This window comes from Peromyscus eremicus, chromosome 5 (genome assembly GCF_949786415.1).
Source record: "Peromyscus eremicus chromosome 5, PerEre_H2_v1, whole genome shotgun sequence".
Taxonomy (NCBI): Eukaryota; Metazoa; Chordata; class Mammalia; order Rodentia; family Cricetidae; genus Peromyscus; species Peromyscus eremicus.
Genome location: NC_081420.1, coordinates 55,059,841 through 55,080,039, shown reverse-complemented (window position 1 = coordinate 55,080,039; position 20,199 = coordinate 55,059,841). Strand labels below are relative to the sequence as shown.

The 20,199-nt window shown below is 38.2% G+C and overlaps 1 protein-coding gene across 2 annotated transcripts in view; it reads left to right on the top strand.

Annotated features, from left to right (window-relative positions):
• The window catches only part of LOC131911432 (aldo-keto reductase family 1 member C13), a 31,949-nt gene extending 12,567 nt beyond the window's left edge, over nt 1-19,382 (top strand). Inside the window, exons 9-10 of one of the 2 annotated variants that reach the window (XM_059263465.1) lie at nt 4,085-4,167; nt 19,077-19,382. In XM_059263465.1, the coding sequence (XP_059119448.1) occupies nt 4,085-4,167; nt 19,077-19,122 (129 nt within the window). In that variant the 3' untranslated portion in view covers nt 19,123-19,382. Of the gene's footprint in view, nt 1-4,084; nt 4,168-5,432; nt 5,684-19,076 lie in introns of those variants that run through there. The other variant, XM_059263466.1, reaches the window with a different exon arrangement.
• The last annotated feature ends 817 nt before the right edge of the window (nt 19,383-20,199 follow it).

Below are 20,199 nucleotides of genomic sequence, written 5' to 3'. Positions count from 1 at the left end.
GTTCTTGGCTTCTTGTGTTGTGTTTCCTGTAATGTACATACTACAATTAAATGCTTCTTTTAAAAGCTTAAAAAAAAGAATATTCTTTGATTTAAAAAATTTGCTTTACTTTAGCCTGAACTCAGTGAAAATAATTTGTCTTTGCTGAGTTGCTTCACATCTCTTCAAGGAACCTTTGTACATATATTCAGGACAATGCTGCCTCTCAGTCTCAGTGGACTGCTCTTCTCTTCAGTTCCATATAGGTTTCCTACAACTGACAAGTTTCCCGGGTTTCTCACTTAGCCCTAAACCAAGCCAGTGAGAAGCCTTTTATGACAAGCACAGGGTTGAAGAATCACTGCTTCTGTCACGTTCAAGTGTCCAGTGCAAGTTGCACAGCCACCAAGATTCAAGGGGTGACAAGTAGACATCTCTTCCGTGGGGGAAGGTATAAAGTCACTGCAACAGTGTGCACATCAAGAGTGTGGATGGGGCTCTGTGCTCTCCCCTCTTTCTGCACTTTCTCCCTCCTCAGCGCGGTCTCTCTCTCTCTCTCTCTCTCTCTCTCTCTCTCTCTCTCTCTCTCTTGCTCTCGCTCTCTCTCTTCCTCCCTCCCTCCTTCCCTCCCTCCCTCTTTCCCTCTCTCTCCCAGTAAAGCTCTAGAAAGGTTTAAAAATAAAGAGTGTGGATTGGCTCCCAAAGGCAGCCAATGCGTTGGGGACAGCCCTTGCTCCCACTGCTAGGAGTCCCACAAGTAGACCAAGCTACACAACTGTCACACTTGTGTGGAGGACCTCAGTTGGTCCCATGCAGGCTCCCTGTCTGTTGGTCCAGACTCTGTGAGCTCCTACAAGCCCAGGTTACGTGTTTCTTTGTGTTCTCATGTGATGTCCTTGACACCCCTGGCTCATACAATTCTTCTTCCCTCTCTTCTGCAGGATTCCCTGAGCTTGGCCCAATGCTTGGCTATAGGTCTCTGCATCTGTTTCCACCAGTTCGTACATGAAGGCTCTCTGATAACAATTGGGATAGTCACCAAATTATGAGCATAGCAGAATATCACTAGGCATCATTATCTTCACATTTTTTTCCCCAATCGTGTTTGGTTCTATCCTAGGTCTCTGGCCTATCCAGGCTCTGGGTCCTGAAGCTGCAGACAGTGTCAGGGGTGGGCTCACTCTTGTGGTGTGGGTCTGAGGCTGGACCAGTCGTTGGTTGGCTGTTCCTACAATCTCTGTGTCACTCTTTCCTCCCTCCCCTCCATACTTCCCATAGGCAGGACAGACAGTAGGTCCAAGGTTGTGTGGCTGGGCCAGGATCCCAATCCCTCCACTGGAAGCCTCCCCCTCTCCAGTCACAGGAGATAGCCAGTTCAGGCTAAGTATCCATCATTGCTAGGAGTCTTAGCTAGCTAGGGTCATCCTTGTAGATTCCTGGGAGTTTCCTTTTTACCAGGATCCTGATTGACCCCAAAACGCCCCCCTTTTCAGTCATTTCTTTCAATGCTCTCCCCCTCCATTCTTCATGTTCCCATCTCCACTCACCTCCAGTCCACTCATGAGATCTCTTCTATTTCCTCTTCCCCAGGAGATCCATGCATCCTTCCTTGGACCCCTCCTTGTTACATAGCCTCTCTGGGTCTGTGGATTGTAACATGGTTATCCTTTATTTTATAGCTAATATCTACTTATAAGTGAGTACATTTCCTTGCCCAGCCCTAATACAAGAGGAGATGCCTAATCCTACTTCAACTTAATATGCCATGCTTCATTGACACCCATGGGAGTCTTGTCCCTTTCTACACAGAAACAGAGAGGGAGGCAAAGGGGTGCAGTGTAGCTAGAGTTTTCCTGCCTGGCCCACAGTCAGGACAAATCTCTCTCACCTGCCAATCCCACAGCCGCTCAGACCCGACCAAGTAAACACAGAGACTTATATTGGTTGCAAACTGTATGGCCATGGCAGGCTTCTTGCTAACTGTTCTTACAGCTTAAATTAATCCATTTCTATAAATCTATACCTTGCCACATGGCTCGTGGCTTACCGGCATCTTCACATGCTGTTTCTCATCATGGCGGCTGGCAGTGTCTCTCTGACTCAGCCTTCCATTTCCCAGCTATATTCTCCTTCTTGTCCCGCCTATACTTCCTGCCTAGCCAATGGCCAAACAGTGTTTTATTGACCAATCAGCAACACATTTGCCATACAGAACATCCCACAGCAGTGCAGAGGTGAGATGTAGGGAGGGAATGAGAGGAGTGGAGGGTGGGGAAACTGCAATTGAGATATAAAGTAAATGAAGAAATTTAATTTAAAAGATTGATATTAAAACTGGACCAGCAAGCCGGGCGGTAGTGGCTCACGCCTTTAATCCCAGCACTCAGGAGGCAGAGCCAGGCGGATCTCTGTGAGTTCGAGGCCAGCCTGGACTACCAAGTGAGTTCCAGGAAAGGCACAAAGCTACACAGAGAAACCCTGTCTCGAAAAACCAAAAAAAAAAAAAACAAAAACCTGGACCAGCAATTGAATCAGAGGTGCTTCTGATACTTAAGCCTGGCAGACAGCTACAACTGCCTCACTGTTGTAGGCAAGTATTGCTAATGTCCCTAGGAATGCTGCTGGAGAAGGAGAATAAACCTAGATTTTGTAATAAATGCCTGCAGATGTGTGCAGAATTGTATAGGCGTGAGAGATTGATGATGTGTGGAATTTATGTATGTATTTTATATATATGATAAATATATACATTTGATAAATACATAAGGTAAATCATGTAAGTATATGTAATATTTATCATCTGTAATTATATGTGATGTGATATGATCTATATACGGTCATTTGACAATGATATACATATATATACACACACACAAATGAACACTGGTGGTTGAAGTGTAGAAGTATACAAGTGTAAGAATTTGTAAGTCTAGGTAGTGAATTATAAGATGTTCTGTTTTCTCAAACAAAAAGAAATAAGGATTATGAGTTTTCTGCATTTACATAGTCTCAATAGTGATTGTTACACACATTCAGAAGCGTTTGCTGAATTGCCTTCTCCCAAATTTTGCTTGTTTTCACTCTCTTTTTATTACTTCATGAGAAAAGGGCACCTACTACAGTCTTCACACTTACTATGTGATTGAGCATCACATCTTTTCACTTGTCAGGCAAGAGTCTCCTTCCCTATTTTACCAAGACTTTTTGGTATTTCCCCATAAAATGTTCTCTAAATTGTAGTTTCTATATATTGTAAAATATGGATCCAGAAAGACATATGTAATTTTAAATGGCTTATTCAGAATAATTACTTTTATGAGTTCTTTTCTGTGTTCAATTGTTTTATTTATTTTCTCCCACTACCCTAATTATGTGTCTTACTAGATTCATCAGTTGTTACACTGTTGACAAATTTCCTTGTCCTTCCCTCCATCCTTCTCTGTCTCCATATTTTTTTTTTTTACTCTTTTTTTTTTTTTTTTTTTTTGGTTTTTCGAGACAGGGTTTCTCTATGTAGCTTTGCGCCTCTCCTAGAACTCACTTGGTAGCCCAGGCTGGTGTCTCCATATTTTTAAGGCACCAAGAGACTTACCAGTGCATATGTTTTAAGATGTGAACAATTAGTGAAAATCATTTTGAAGTTAAAATGTCTCAAATTTAAATTAGAAGATCCTTTTGAAAGCCAGCTCTTTTGTCCTACATAAACATGATATAATTAAAATTTGGACACATCTTGACTTACATAATATTGAATGAGCAATTGTTTACATTTTAATTATTCATTGATTTATTACAAAATGTAACTTCCCATGCAAATGACTATCTTGTGTGATATATTTCAAAAATTTGCTCTAGATTTCTTGGAAACTATGTAGGTGATGCTATTGTCTTTAGATGATTTTAAATGTTTTGTTTGTATTTTCTCATCTGTGGTACTGTGAAATTTTAATATATCTCAAAAGCAGTTTTCTTTCATTTTTACTTAATATTTATTAACCATGGATGTTTTGGTAAACAATGTTCATTATTTTTAGAAACAAATATACTACACACATTGCCTTGAGACATAAAATCTGATTCAAGAAACCTTTTGTTTTTCTGAAAGGTTTTTGAATTCCAGTTGTCTCCTGAGGATATGAAAACCCTAGATGGCCTGAACAGAAATTTTCGATATCTTGCAGCTGACTTGTAAGTAATGTTGATAAACACCTCACCTCAATTTGTTTCAGGTCCAAGTCTCTTCCTTGCTCTTCCATTCATGATGGTTCAGTAACCAAATGTCCTATTAATCTGTAGCAAGTTTCTCATGGAGATAGTTCATACAGCATTTGTCCTTAGGTTTTTGAAAATATGGATGGGTCATCGCAAAACAGAGAAGGTTTTGAAAGTCATGCTCAAAACTAAGAAAAGAACCTTCAGGAAAAAGCACTATTGCATAGGAGCATTAATAGCCACCCCAAAGATCTTTAGTTTCCCTTCATGATCTGTGGTTACAAAATTTCATACTGGAAACAGATTATAAACCACAAATGAAGATTGCATATATATATATATATATATATATATATATATATATATATATGTACATATTCATCTATCCATCATCTATCTATATCTTCTCATTGTTGGAATTTTAATTCTCATAGAAATAAATATGGTAATGATTGAAGGAGAATTAGAAAATCTACAATACCATGTAAAATTGGTATATGTGTTATCATTAGTAAGATTTTTTTGGTAGAGAGCAGAATGAAGGCAGAGGAGAGATATAGCTCAGTGAGTGAGCCATTGTTGTAAGTAATGAATAATTCTTGCCACACTTTAACAGTTAATGATTTTTATCACTGCATATTTTGGATTGTTGTTTATATAGAGAGGTCTACATATTATACAGTTAGCTCCTCGGCCATGGATGCCCATCTTGTTGATGCCATTCTTTCCTAACCGAGTCTAATACATTACTTTGTGCATAATGGGCAGTGAGTGAATAATGAATGGATTACTAATAATTAAATGGAAGTGAAAGTAGTAGGCATAAGTAATATTTTAAGGCATATTAAGACATTTTCGTGTTGATCAATATCTAGAGTTATCTTGAACTAAAGTGACTCATACTTTTTCTCCTTTCTTTGGAGACTGAAGTTGGGAAGGATTTTTGGCTCTTCTTTCTTTGATTGATGCAAAAATGAAGCTAAGGGAGATGAGTCTTTATGAACACTGGTCTTTGTGCATTCTGTTCTAGGCAAAGGGACATAATTGGAAAATGTATAAATAGATAATATTTTAAAAACATTTCTAATAAATGTAAGTGAATGTAAGAATGTCACCTTCTGCAACATATCAGGGAATGAAGAGATTAACTTTTACCTCGATGGTGATTTCCTAGATGTCACGTCTTTTACACTGCAAAAGTGGATCATACAGTGCATGTTTGTTTTTATTTCCTATTTTAGTCTTGCTGGCCACCCTGAATATCCATTTTCTGAGGAATATTAACACGGAGACCTAGTCATGACTATGACTCTGACTGAAGTTATGGTGTGTGGACAGTGGTGTTGGTGATGTGATTCAGATGCTGTTTGGTGGATGCCTCATTTCCAGTCAATCTAGGCTGCTTAGCAACTCTCACATTCAGCTGAAACTCCGGCTAACAGTCTTGAAGAAAAGGGATTTAATTTTCATGAGGCTTCGAAATAAATATAACACGTTCTCCTCAAAAGATACTTTATTTTTTTTAATGAGTCATTATGACACAAAACTGGTTTTGGTGGAAGTCTGTGGGTGGTGTTTGGAGATGATGATTTCCATTTTATAAATATTTCAGACTTGGGGTAGGTGGTATTTTCAGGGAATGGCTGTTAGTAGTTGTTTGTGAGTCAGTGGTCCTCTAGCCATGAGTCAACAAGAAAACACGGCACACAGTGTGTGATTCTCAGTCTGGAAGGTGAGACACACATAGAAAGGTTGACCAACAGTTCCCAGGCTCTCTCTAGCTGCTTAGCATTAGAGTCTTGGAACTGGAGAGTGAGGCATTCCTGAAAAGGTTAGACTAAAAAGGTGACATGAGAACCAGCCTAATAGGACCATTCAAAGTCAGGATGGGGGACTTCAGGAGGAGGGAGTTGATCATAGCTCTACCTAGAAATGATGCCAAGGTTGATTTTTTCCCCTAACTTTTTCTTTCTCTTTTCTTTTCTTTTTTGAAGATAATTACATCTCTCAAACAAAAGATTTTCACAAATTTAATCCAAGAACATATCAGAGAGTTATTCCTAGCATTATTTTTGTAAAGATACAAAAAAGAGAATGAACTTTAATTTTCATAAATTTAAAAATATTTATAAGAATTGTGATGCATTGATGGAATGTGATATACAAATCCCTGAAAATTTAGTATGTAAAGATGTCAACACAATGTTGGACTAGGAAGCTTCAAATTTTCCCAATAGAAACATCGGAGAAACCATGTAACCCATGCTAACTGTCTAATAGGCTCTGGTAAGTAGTCAGCTGTTTACAGAAACCATGTAAAGATGCAACTGTTAGTAACAACAGGATCTCCAAAATAGGTAGTTTTACATCTCACACTGAGAAGATCTGCCTGCTTGGTAGCCTGTGGTCTTGATATGTAAGTGGCATCAACAGTTACCAGTTAATTTTTTTCAAAGCAACTGATCTTATAAGACCCAATATACCAAATCTGTGCTTATCATTTCCAAACAATTTTCTTTTGTTTTTTTTTTTTTTGGTTTTTCGAGACAGGGTTTCTCTGTGTAGCTTTGTGCCTTTCCTGGAACTCACTTGGTAGCCCAGGCTGGCCTCGAACTCACAGAGATCCGCCTGGCTCTGCCTCCCGAGTGCTGGGATTAAAGGCGTGCGCCACCACCGCCCGGCTCCAAACAATTTTCTTAATACTTCCATTCTCACATAAAGCCTCACCTCATTTTATGGTGCTTTCTTTAGGAATTTTACAAATTATTTCCCACAGAATATTTATGTTCCATAGAAAATAATTTTTTTGCATTTGAAAATGACTAAAATTATGACCAATAGCTTTTTCTCAATGTTTAGAAAACTGACAAGGTATTTAATGTTTTAGGAAAGAATTGAGTACTTAATATACTATTACCCTTTTTCCATATTAATTCTTATTTACTATTGCTCAATATATTTTTTGAAAAAATATATTTATTTTATGCATATGTGTGCTTTTCTGTATATATGTCTGTGTACTATATGCATGCCTGGTGCTAAAGGAGATTAGAAGACGGTATTAGTCCCTTAGAACTGGAATTACAGATGGTTATGAGCCATCATGTGGGTACTAGGAATCAAACCCTAGATCTTCTGGAAAAGAAGCAATTTCTCTTAACTTTGAGACATCTCTCCAGCCCATGTTGCCCAATATTTTGATCTTCATTTAGATTCACAACAGCCTATAATCTTGTTTTGGATTCACAAATGTTATGAAATTCTGGGAGATTTTAGATGTGTGGAAAGTGCAACGGAAGATGGGTGTGTAGCCTTTGTTACCTTCACTTGCAATTGTTAGGATATCTCTATGTTATAAACCTACATCATATTGGCTGAAGTATCACAGAAATATTTACTTCCACAACAAGAAGTGTGGTGAGAGACCACATTCTGGTTATTGTTCATTGAGCATCCTTATCTTCTTCCCTCTCTACTGGCACTTCTCCTGTGTGTTGACCTCATGGGTGAATGAAGCTACAGTAACTACAGATTTCATGGAGCAGTAGTACAATATCCAACAGGAAAAAATATCCATCTTTTAAAAGCGTCACAAAGTAAAATTGAATAGTGCCCTAGCATAGTCCTCCCTCATGTAGCATTGACTATGAATGGATCACAGCTCACTTTGCACTGAGATCATGTGAAAAGCCAATGAAATTAACAAGAATGTCTGAAACAATTAGTTTAGAGGAAAAAAGGCATGATTGCTGTAGTCATAGGGAGAAAGTGATATTATTGAAAAGAGGGTTTCTCACCTTACGTAAACTTACAACTGCTTGGCGTGTTTTGAATGTTAGTCGCACATGCTTTACCACTGTCCAAATGAGTAAGTATGCATAGGATAGGGACTCAGCTTTAAATAAATGGGTCTGTGCAAGTAAGAGCAGAACTCTTTCTGTTACAGACACATTTCTGTCAAAAAAATGATGCAAAAACAGACTAATAATTGAAAACAAAGGCTGTACCCATCAGCAAATAATTATGAATAACAAATTATGGAGAGAATTATAGCAGATAATTTACAAATACTGATAAAGGAACTATTTATTTAGAAATTATGTTAGGGAGAACAACTCACTAAACAGGACAGGCAAAATTGTCACAGAATCCTGGAAGGCTGATGTCCTGTCCCATGCTGGTCCTGCTGCCTGAGTCAGTCCACACCATCCAACCCATGAGGGAGAGAAGGGGCCTGAGGCGTTCGTGCCCCTCAGCTTAAGCTAGCCCCTGAAGCCAAGCCCTAGAGGCTGGTACTTCAAGGTCATAGGTGGAACAGGTACCCACTACCTCTCCCCTTTTGTCTACATAAGAAAGTTCTAACCTGATATAAAACTATATATAATTGGAATGATTATCAAGTATTGTCCAGGAGAGGGAAAGGTAGTAACATAAACAAAATAGAAATACAAACAGCAAGAACAACATCAAACAAGAAACACATACTAAGTGTCCAGAAATAGCCAGACCATAGGTAAATGGCAAGTTACAGAGATTACTCCAATAGCTGTCCTATCCTGAAGAATCTAACTTTAGTACCTAAAATGTTCTTAGCTAAGATATGAGAGGATTACAATTGTAATTATCTAGTCTTCAACCCCATCGAAGTCCTGAGAAGGAAAATATTACCTGAGAAAACAGGAAGTGCAAGCAAGCAATTTCTGAAAATGGCAAGAATTGATAGAGACAGCTGGCAGCCTGGACAGTCGCCTAATGTTTCTCAGCACCTTTGGGGCATCCATTTTTGGCTACAGGCCTAGATTATCTGACAGACCATTTTCTTTCTTTCTTTTTTTTTTTTTTTTTGGTTTTTTGAGACAGGGTTTCTCTGTGTAGCTTTGCACCTTTCCTGGAACTCACTCAGTAGCCCAGGCTGGCCTCGAACTCACAGAGATCCACCTGCCTCTGCCTCCCAAGTGCTGAGATTAAAGGTGTGCACCACCACCACCCAGCCACTGACAGACCATTTTCAAAAGCAGAAATTTTGAAAAACTATCTTACCCTGTCTTCGCAAGGTTCAGCAGCTGCATTTGCTTGTGTCCTACTCATCCAGAAAGGACAGTATGCATACGGTCAGCAGCCGAGGCAAGCACAGTTCTTTGCCTAGCAGGCCTTTTTTTTTTTTTTGCCAAAGACTCTTCCATATGGAGAGTCTTTGAGGCCCAATATTCTCTTGGGAGTAGATTGGTGATACCAGGAGCAATTGTGTTTCACGTCAACAGAATTCTAAGTTCTCAAAACATGTAAGTGTCATATCCTCTAGGTCTGTGAAGATTACCTATCCATCTGACATATATTTCTGTAAATCTGGAAAGCCTAACTAATGTAACTATAGATATGACAAGTATGGGTAACTGTTAATCTGTAAGTCTTATCTAACTAAATAACCTAAGAACTAAGGCTTCACATTATTAAAGTAAACAATCTGTAAACAGATATACAGTATGAGGACAATGACCTCAAAATTATGACAATATACAAAATATCTTAATCAGAGGTAAAAATTTATAGTGCAATGTAACAGGACAGGCAGCTCTCCCCTCAGCTTAAACTAGCCCCTGAGGCCATGCCCTAGAGGCTGGTACTTGAAGTTTATAGGTGGAACAGGTACCCACTACAGAGAATGATCAGAGTCTATTCATCTGTTCCTGGGTTCATGACTTCGCTTAATTCGAACACTCAGACTTGTATGAGAGCTGCTTGGTGTGAGTCCATGGAACCCAACTCTAAATCAGACAAACCAATAGCTTGGTAAAACACCAGAAATAGTATTTAATTGTCAGATGACCACCAAGGCCTTGGTCCTGAATTTTGAGGCTCTAGATATACCCTTTGACATTTGCCAAAACAAATCAACTTAGACATAACAGAATTATGATTGGTCACAAAAGAACAGAGAACTGTGCTCACAACTTAACTGAACTTATGGGTGGAGTTTTACATGTATAAAATAGTGATAGCCATGTACCCAGGAATAATTACTGTCTTATTAGTTCACAGGAATTAAAATAATTCTTTACTATATTATATACATAAAACTCTTCCCATATATTCAGTTTAGATGTGACACAGTTTTAGGCACAAAAGAAGATCGAAGAGTTTATCATATAAGATTATGAGAATTTTGATAATTTATATAAATTTTTTTATATAATAAAGATTTTACTTATAACAGTTTTCATGTTGTAATCTCATATAAATTAGGTTTAAAATTGATTCCAAATTTTCACCATACCCTCAAGGCTCTTTAAAGAAGAGAATTTGCCAATGTAGACTGTGAGCAGGATGCAGTAACTTTGAAATTGCTGTCCATGGAGCAAAGTAGTTCTTTTCCTGTGTCCAGGGCATTCAAACAGATATGTGGGCATATAGTATAATGTATAAGTAGAACAACTGGGTACCAGGATTTTAAAAAAAATATTCAAATCTGCAGAGAGATGGACAACTTTGGCAGTATCCTGGAGTCCAGCCAAAGGGTACTCAAGAGTTATCAATATCCATATTTGCATTTATGAGAGTAGGTTGGAGGAGTTTAATAATGTTCAGGAACATAATGAAGGAGACTGAGTTTGTGGTGTTGAGTAAATGCAGTTGCAATAAAATTAAGAGTGTTATTTTCTGCTTAGGAAATTCTGTTCTATTCCAATAGTTAAAGGCATAGCTTTAACTTTTTTTTTTTTTTTTTTTTTTGGTTTTTTTAGAGACAGGGCTTCTTCTCTGTGTAGCTTTGTGCCTTTCCTGGATAGCTTTACCTTTTAAAAACTTCTTTAATTTTTAAAGATCATATGTATATGTATAGTACCAACTCCCCTTTGCTCCCTCCAAGGCCTCCCATATACCCTTTCTGCTCTCTTTCAAGTTCATGGCCTTTTAAAATTAATTGTTGTTATATGCACACACACAAATATATATATACACACACATACACACACACACACACACACACACACACACACATATATATATATATATACACACACACACACACACACACACACACACATATATATATATATATATACACACACACACACACATTGCTCTGAGTCTGAATAATATCACTTGTACATAAGTTTTGACTACTGACCATTTGATACAATGTACCAATTAGAGTACTCTTCCTTGGAGAAGACTATTTCTTCTGCTCTCAGCATTCCTTAGTTGCTTTTAAAGAAACTCTTCTTAGAGTTGAAAATAGCAAACTTTTATTATAGTAACTGAAAAAGCACACAGAAATAATGACTGCCTAAAAGTTCCAGTCTTCCCATTATTTTTAATTACCTATGTCATATAATCATGTGAGAGTATGGATGATAACATATTCTCTGCTTTTTGAAAGAAATGCATTAAAAGCTCTAGTCCTGTATTTAAACTTTCTTCATTAATGTTAAATCTATGCTCCACTTAGAATTATTTCGTGGTATTTTGACACCAGCATTTTAAGACCTACACATGTACTTTAAAATTCACAGCCATGAAGTGCTTCCCAATTCCTCTTACATGAATAATTCTGAGTAAGGTCACACATTAAATGAAGTAGTCTTCTGCATTTTGACTATACTGATAGATTCTCATAGTTGTATAACAGGTGAAAGGTACAATGAGTCCTAAGGTTCTGTTTGTACCTTGGCACTGATTTCCAACAGTGGTTAATCATTCTACATCTAATCAATACACTACTAACCTTTTATTGCACAGTGCTCTCACTACAGTGTCATGACTAAGCATAATATTTACAAAGCAAAAATATATTTGTCAGGGAGAAAGTTGAAAGGGTAATTTTTCATTTCAATTTTCAACTTAGCTTCTTAAGAGTCAAAACTTGAGAAACATTCAGTTGTCATGTTTTTAATGCTCTCCTGTGTGTATTGCTATGTGCGTAGTATAAAACATTTGATTGTTTCAAGGGACTTCTGATTATGTAGAGGCTTTGTGAGCTGGGGAGATGGTTCAGTGGATAAAATGCTGGATGTGTAAGTGTAAGATCTGAGTTCAGATCCCTAGAACATGTGTAAAGCCTGTATGGTAGCCTGTGTCTGTAATCTCAATGTCTCTATAGTGGGACAGAATACAGAGATGGGAGAATGAATCCCTGGGTGCTTGTGGGTGAGCTAGTCTGGCATACTCAGCAGTGAACAACAGCAAGAGATCCGTCTCAGCCAAAATGGAAGTTAAGGATCAAGGACTGACTCCTGAGGTTGTCCTCTGATATCCATGCTGAGGCATATGTGCCCACACACTTGCACACACATTCATAAACATATCATGCACATTCTACCTCTACATACAAATATAAAACAAAGGGTTCAATGGTGGCCAAAAAATTAACAAGAAAGTAGGAGCTAATGCATTCTGGTCTAACAAATGCTAGCTTATCCAATAAATACATTGTATAATTTTCTACGATTGAAAGACTCTAAAAAGAAAATTTATTAAAAGATGTTTCTTTATCATGATAGAGTCTTATATTTAGAAATTCTAATTCATATAAAATAAGCAAATTGGTTCAAACTCTCTGGTACTTGTGGACTACTGCTTTAACCTCTGCTCTCCCCATGCTGTTGCTTGAACATGGAAGAAGTTTTAGATGTAATGATTTCTGTTATTCTTGTGTCTTGGGAAGGAAAAGAGAAACAGTATCTGTTTATCCAAAAGAGTGACAGGAAATGAATTACACACATCAGTTTGTGGAGCTTCTGAAGCAGCAGTAGTGGTGCTGGTATTGCAGGATCAATGGAAAACAGATGTAGAATGAGTGGGCACTCAACTGGATTGCCCAGTCACCTGCTTCTGGTTCTCAGTTTCTTCACGCTAGAACTAGTCCATGAACAGGACACAAGATAGTCAGAGCTTGCTCTGTCTCAGGGTCTGATCATGTCATCACCTGTTGGTTATTCTGCGTACTGTGTTTGCCTATTTCAGTTTATTTTATAGCTTTGTAGAAAAATGAAAATATCTAATCTAGAGCATTGCCTAACAGCTTCCTGGTTTCAATATTGATTGCAATGGGATGGAGGTAGATTCTCTATTTATATGGGCTCCTCATACATTTCTTCTTTCCTAGAAGGCCAGATCCAGAGAAATGAATATGCTAAATGGTAATGAGGATAAGATACACGAGTCATACTGCATTTTTGTGGAGCAGCCTCAGAATCTCTCACTAGATGATGGACCTGGGCAATAGGGACTCATGTGTGTCTCTCTCAACTGTTGAGTTTCGAGTGGTAAAGTTGGTCCTGAGAAATGGAATGACCAAAGTCAATAGTTTACTAGACTGGGAAGAAGCTTTTTTTCAGGTATTGCCCCCAGAACAATTAGTTGTATGATAAAGGAATAGTTTAATGGACTTTGAATTTGAATTTTTATTAGATATAGACATAAGAGAAAATATAATATTTGTCTTTCTTTCTCCCATTGTCCTCTCTGGTCCCCTGTCTTTTTTTTCCATATTTTTTTTTTCTATTGAGACAGGGTTTCTCTGTGTAGTTTTTGTGCCTGTCCTGAATCTTGCTCTGTAGACCAGGCTGGCCTCGAACTCACAGAGATCCACTTGGCTCTGCCTCTCGAGTGCTGGGATTAAAGGCACACACTACGACCAACTGGCTCCTGGTCCCCTCTCTTTCTCTACAACATATTCCTTTGTTTATTTTTATATGATATGATATGATGTTATATAACAAGTTTATTTATTTGAAACCTGGATTCTGCACATGAGAGCAAGCAGATATGTTTGTTTTTTTTTGAGTCTGGCTTATTTGCTTAATATGACAATTTCAGTTTCATCTATTTTCCTGCTGGTGGCACATTTTATTTCTTCTATATGGTAGAAAAAAACTCCAGTGTGTGCGTGTGTGTGTGTGTGTGTGTGTGTGTGTGTGTGTAAATATATATATAATTTTGTCTTCAATTCATTCATCAAGCAGTCAACATGGATTAGGTGTACAAGTATTTCTTAATATGGCAAATTTAGTTTCATCTATTTTCCTGAAGGTGCTATACTTTACTTCTTCTTTTTCTTCTTCATGGCAGAATAAAACTCTAATATATATATATATATATATATATATATATATATATATATAGTGCACTATGTTGTCTGCAATTCATTCATCAATTCATTCATCAGTTCATCAAGCAGTCAACATGGATTGGATGTACAAGTACTTCTGTGGAATGCTGACTCAAGGTTACTTCACTATACAAACAGGGGTGATATCCAGGGATCACATGGTTGGTCTATTTTTAGTAGTTTATTTTTAAACTCTATACTAAAGTACAAACAAACTGTACTAGTTCACATTCCCAACAGTAATGCATAAGGGTTCCTCTGATCCTTGTCAGCATTTTTTAAAAATAATACCGTTTTTCAGTGGGGTCAGAGGGAGCCTCAGTATAGTTTTAATTTTTCATGTCCTTAATGCATAGGCACATTAAATTTTTTAAAATAAACTTATTGGGAATTTGTGTTTATTCCTTGAAATCTGTCTGATCAGTTCAGTTTCCTTTTCAGTGACTGGATACTTTTTTGGTGTTTAATTTATTGAACTTTTAAAATATTCTGGATATTAGTAGCCTATCAGATGTATACTCGGGGAAGACTGTCTCCCACTGTGTCAGCTGCTCTTTCACTGTGTCGATTATCCTCCTTACTTTGAAGAACTTTCTAAATTTCATCTAATTCCATTAATCTGTTCTTACCATCATTTTCTTGGCCATCTGAGTCCGTGAGCCCTTGCCTTTAACTGCTTGTGAAAAGTTTCCCTACAGTTTCTCTATGTAACAAGCATTAACTGTCTTCTGGAGTGCGGGCTTAGTGGTCATGGATTTAATTTGTACTGGTCTTCAGAAGTTTTGTTTTCTCTTGGTTAGCCACTATTTACTTCCAAAGCTAGAAATAGCTCTCATGCTCTTATCGATTTCACAGTTTCTGCTCACAGGTCTCATGTTATTCTGATGGCTTTACCCATAAAAGTGAAGTGACAGCTTTCTCTTGGAGCTTTTACTTTTGTTGTCTTGGCATCTCAATTATAGTATGCCGTGGCAAGGTTCTTGTTGGTTACTGCCTACTTGAGGTTGTAAAGTCTCTTGTAGTAGAATGTTCTAGATTTGAATCATTTTCTTCTATAATTTTATTGAGTAGACTTTCTGTGCCTTTCGTGCTGGTCTCAGCTCCTTCTGTCTCATGGAGTCTCAGGCTTGGTCTCTTGATTTCCTGAATGTTATGGTCATTCTTGTTTGCCTGTCTTTATTTGCATCTGAATGTTGTATTTTCCCAACTTTGTCTTCGATCCCTGATGTTCTATATTAAGCTTAATTTAGCCTGGTGTTGGGGATTTTGACTGTATATTTTATTTGATTATTTGTTTTTATTTTCCAACATTTCAATTTGCTTTTTATTTTCAAAATTTGTTTACTCTCCAAATTTATCCATATTACTGACTTTTCTTCTATGTTGCTGATAGACCTTTTCTTTGTTCAGCATTTTAGTCATTTCATCTTTTTTGTATTCATCAGTGGAGGTGCTATGACGTCTTGGAGTCATCATGTTGTCTTTTGTGTTTTTGTTCTTGTTTTTCTGTGTGTTGATATGTGCATTTGTCATTTTCTGTATTTTTTTTTCTTTTATTAGGACATCTTTTTAGTGAGCAGTCTGCCTTGGCTCAATCCCTACTACCACCATGAGCATAAAAGTCAAGCCACTGTAACAGAGTAACATTAATCAAATCAATATAGAAACACTAAAAGCCAATAAAAGACTATAACACCAAAGGCAATGGCCATGGAAAACAAAAATAGAAAAAAATAAGGGATTAAAATTATTCAGGGTAAATATATATGTAGTAAAGAACAAAATAAGTGAAAAGGTAAAAAAAGGAGGAAGAGAAATATCAGCTAATATTAAATAAAAGAGAAAAAATAAGATTATAGAAGAATGTCATAGGAAGTTGACCGAAGAGTAAGAAATATATTTATATAATTGACCAACAAAAAATGTGTAAGAAAAATTAATAAACTTAAGAAGAATAAAAATAAAACCATAAAAACATTTTTATAAATAAAATAAATTCAAATACTACTAAAACATAGTAAGAGGAGAAAGGAAGAAAGACAGTAGCAAAGACAAGACAGAGCACTAGGGAGCCTCTTTCTGGGCCCTCTAAAACTGTGTTTGGCCAGGTGGAGGGGTGGGGTCACTTGAAGCTGGAGTCTCTTGCCTCTCCTACCAGTTAGACTTCTTGAAGTTCAACCAGTTAAGTGTGACATGGCCATTAGTGCTCTTCCACTTCTTTTCTGTGTGGTCCAGGAGGAGCCTCTGCTGGCTACACTTAACACTGCAACAGGGTGCCTGGCCGACTCTTCCACATTCTCAGGACTCCCTAGCTTGTACACTTCAGCAATGACTAATAATCTAGGCAGGAGCTTTCTCCCGTTTGCACTGGGGATGAGGGAAGCAAACCCCGCACTGACATTTGTACAGACAGACCACTGTCTACTTTCAAAGCACACTCACCTGCAGACATGCTGCTGGAGGGATGAGGTGAAGAAGTGGACTGCTTTGCTGGTGCTTCATCGTTCTCAGCCCCATTGACAGTACTCCTCAACTGACACAGGTGGCCGCAGAGCCTGGCCACCTGAGGGTCTGAGGCTTGGGTTCTAACACAGCTAGAAAAGGTGATGGGGTCAGCTTCTAGCTACTGAGGATGAGGCTGATTTCTAACCATGGCCTTCAGTGTCTGAGCCAAAGCTTCCACTTGAATTTTTCAGTTGCTGACACCTGGTTTGCCTCCTCTTTGTGACTAACTCCTTTGCCTGTCTCACCCAGGCTCCAGGTTCCTTGACTTGAGATTGTTCACTGTTACTAGGTACCCAGGGTGGTTCAATATTAAACAACAGATTCACTATCATGGTGGTGCCTAGCCCAAACCATCACATCAGAGAAGTCATGGTCTTACCACATTGTATAACTCAATTCAAGATTTTCAGGAGCTGTAGGCTTACCCCTTAGCAGGATTTTCAATCCCCTTTCTCTGACAATGAGGCTAAGCTAAGGCTTCTGCATTCTCTCTCCCACTAGGGATTTGCCTGGTGGCTACAGCAGTGTGTACCTTACCCCTCGACTCCCTTTGGAATATCATATTTCAGTCTGCCCACGTTTCTTAGGTGTCCTGCCACCCTATCACCTGCTATGTGACATTCAATGTTCTTCCAATCCTTCTCTCTTGGGAATGGAGTATATTCTTCATTGTCAGGCTCTTTTTATTTACCATGTCATATGTGGGTGACTTCTGATTTTCTGCTTTAGGCAGGGAGTCTCAGACATAGACTTTCATATCCCAGATATGCTATCCTTCCTAAAGAATAGATGATGCTGACATCTATACATGGCATCTGTTGTTAGTCTGGCAAATAATTATGAGTCTATCTAAATATAAGTATCTAGGAAACTACCCAGAAGGCTACATTTCAATTGTAGACACAAATGGAATCTAAAGAGTTTTAGGTGTTATTTGCATCATGGTATCAGAATATTTTGACTTACAACATCAAATTGTATTTGTTTTTCAGTTATTTATCTTAAGTTAAAAATAAAAGAAGATAAATGAATGATTTAAAGAGGAATAACAGCATATATATAGGAGTCCAATCGATGAAAGAGAGGAGGGATTCTATAAGCAAGGACATTGAAACCACAATGGGAAAATGTACAGAGATGATCAGCCACAGTAGTTGAAACCCATGAACTGTGGACCAATAGCTGTGGAGCCCCCTTAGGACTGGACAGGGCCCTCTGGATAGGCAAGACAGTTGTTTAACTTGAACTGTTTAGGCGCTCCCCAGGCAGGGTGATCAAGATCTGTCCCTGGTGCATGAGTAGGCTTTTGGAGGCTAGTGCCTAAGTTGTGACATCTTGCACAGCCTTGGTGCAGGATGGAGGGGCTTGGACCTGTCTCAACTGAATGTATCAGGCTCTGCTGACTCCCCATGGGAGACCTTGACTTGGAGGAGGTGAGAATGGGAGGTGGGTTGGAGGGAGGGTTGGGGGTCAGGGGGAGGGAGGGAGAATCTGTGGTTGGTATGTAAGATGAATAGAAAGTTTCTTAATAGTAATAATAATATTAATAATAAAGAAAAATAAAACTCAAGAATACAGAAGTTTTACACAGTTGAGCTACAGTAGGCTTGTAGAGAAGAAAGCATGTAGGAGTAAATTTATATGCGTTAGGTTGTTTATAATCAAAAGGTTATTTATACATTTTTTCCCATTCTTTTTTTTTTTTTTTTTTGATATTTGAGGCAGGGTTTTCACTGTGTAGTTTTAGAGCCTGTCTTGGAACTCTATCTGTAAATCAGGCTGGCCTCGAACTCAGAGAGATCTGCCTGCCTCTGCCTCCCTAGTGCTGGGATTAAAGGTGTGCACCACCACCACCACCACCACCACCACCACCACCACCACCACCACCCAGTTATTTTTTCTTATTCTTTACTTTCAAAGCAAAGTGACATTCTTAGAAAATGATCTATTTATAGCAAAGTTTTCTAAACAAAACCCCAAATTTAAACTATTTATGTTCTATTGTAATAGATGTTTAACATTTTTTTGTTATAATTTTTAGAACTTTAATAGAGTTAAGGATCATTTAAATTTTCATTTGGGCTGAAATTGTTTTAATACCTATTTTTATAACTCTGATTAAATGGAGCTATTATGTAACTGGGTTGTACTTGTGTATCAGGCCAAGGAAAACTTATTAATGGTCATTGATGTTGCTTTAAAAAAAAACTGTGCTTTTTCCAATCATGGTCTCAACAATTCTTGCTTATATAATCCCTCCTCTTTCTTGCAGATTGGACTCCCAGAGCTCAAATAGCCAAACTAGTGGAAACACATGAACTATGAACCAATAGCTGAGGAGCCCCCAACTGGATCAGGCCCTCTGGATAAGTGAGACAGTTGATTAACTTGAACTGTTTGGGAGGCCCCCAGGCAGTGGGACCAGGACCTGTCCTTAGTGCATGAGCTGGCTGTTTGGAACCTGGGGCCTATGCAGGGACACTTTGCTCAGCCTGGGTGAAGGGAGGAGGGGACTAGACCTGCCTGGACTGAATCTACCAGGCTGAGCTTAATCCCCAGGGGAGTTCTTGCCCTGGAGGAGATGGGAATGGGGGTGGGCTGGGGGGAGGGTGGGAGAGGGATGGGGCAGGAGGAGGGAGGACAGGGGAATCTGTGGCTGATATGTAAAATTAAATTAAATTATAAAATAAAAAAAATTTGTAAGAAATGTAAAAATTTCAAACATTCTAAATTTAGCTCCAAAATAACTAACTAACTAACTAAATAAATAGATAGCTAAATAAATAAATAAATAAATAAGCGTTTGTATAATTATGGTGCTAACTTTTACCAAATTCTATGTATATGTATTGTAGTCGATGATTCAAAGAATGCAAAACTTAAAATGCTCTGTGACCTGATGTCATCCATGCTAAAATTGTTAATAATCACTTTCCAAGGAGTATATTCTATTTTATCCACCTCCACTCTGCCTATCCCAATGGAGGGCCCTGAGTTGTCTCAGCTGAAATGACCACTCTTATGGTGTGAAGTATGTATTACTATGTACTGTGGTCAAATTGTGGTCCCTTGTGGCTCCAATCCCTCCTGAAAGATGGTCTAATACATCATAAGTCTTTCTCCTGGGGACAATTTTGTCTTCTGGCTGCACCTCTAATTTCAGCCTTTCCTTCTCCAAGTGAAAGATTCCTGGGAGAATTCTAACTTCTTAGGGTCCATTGTTTGAATAGTCTGTTAGCCCAAGAGAGACAAAAGCATCTCTGTAGAATTCCTAGGTCCTTTGGGGACCATAACAATGGCCAATTGTTTCTTGTGTTGTGTTATCAAGTAGGCACTTCATCATAACAAAAAGCTTTGAATATTAAGCACTCACAAACTTTAGGCAGGAGGTTAGC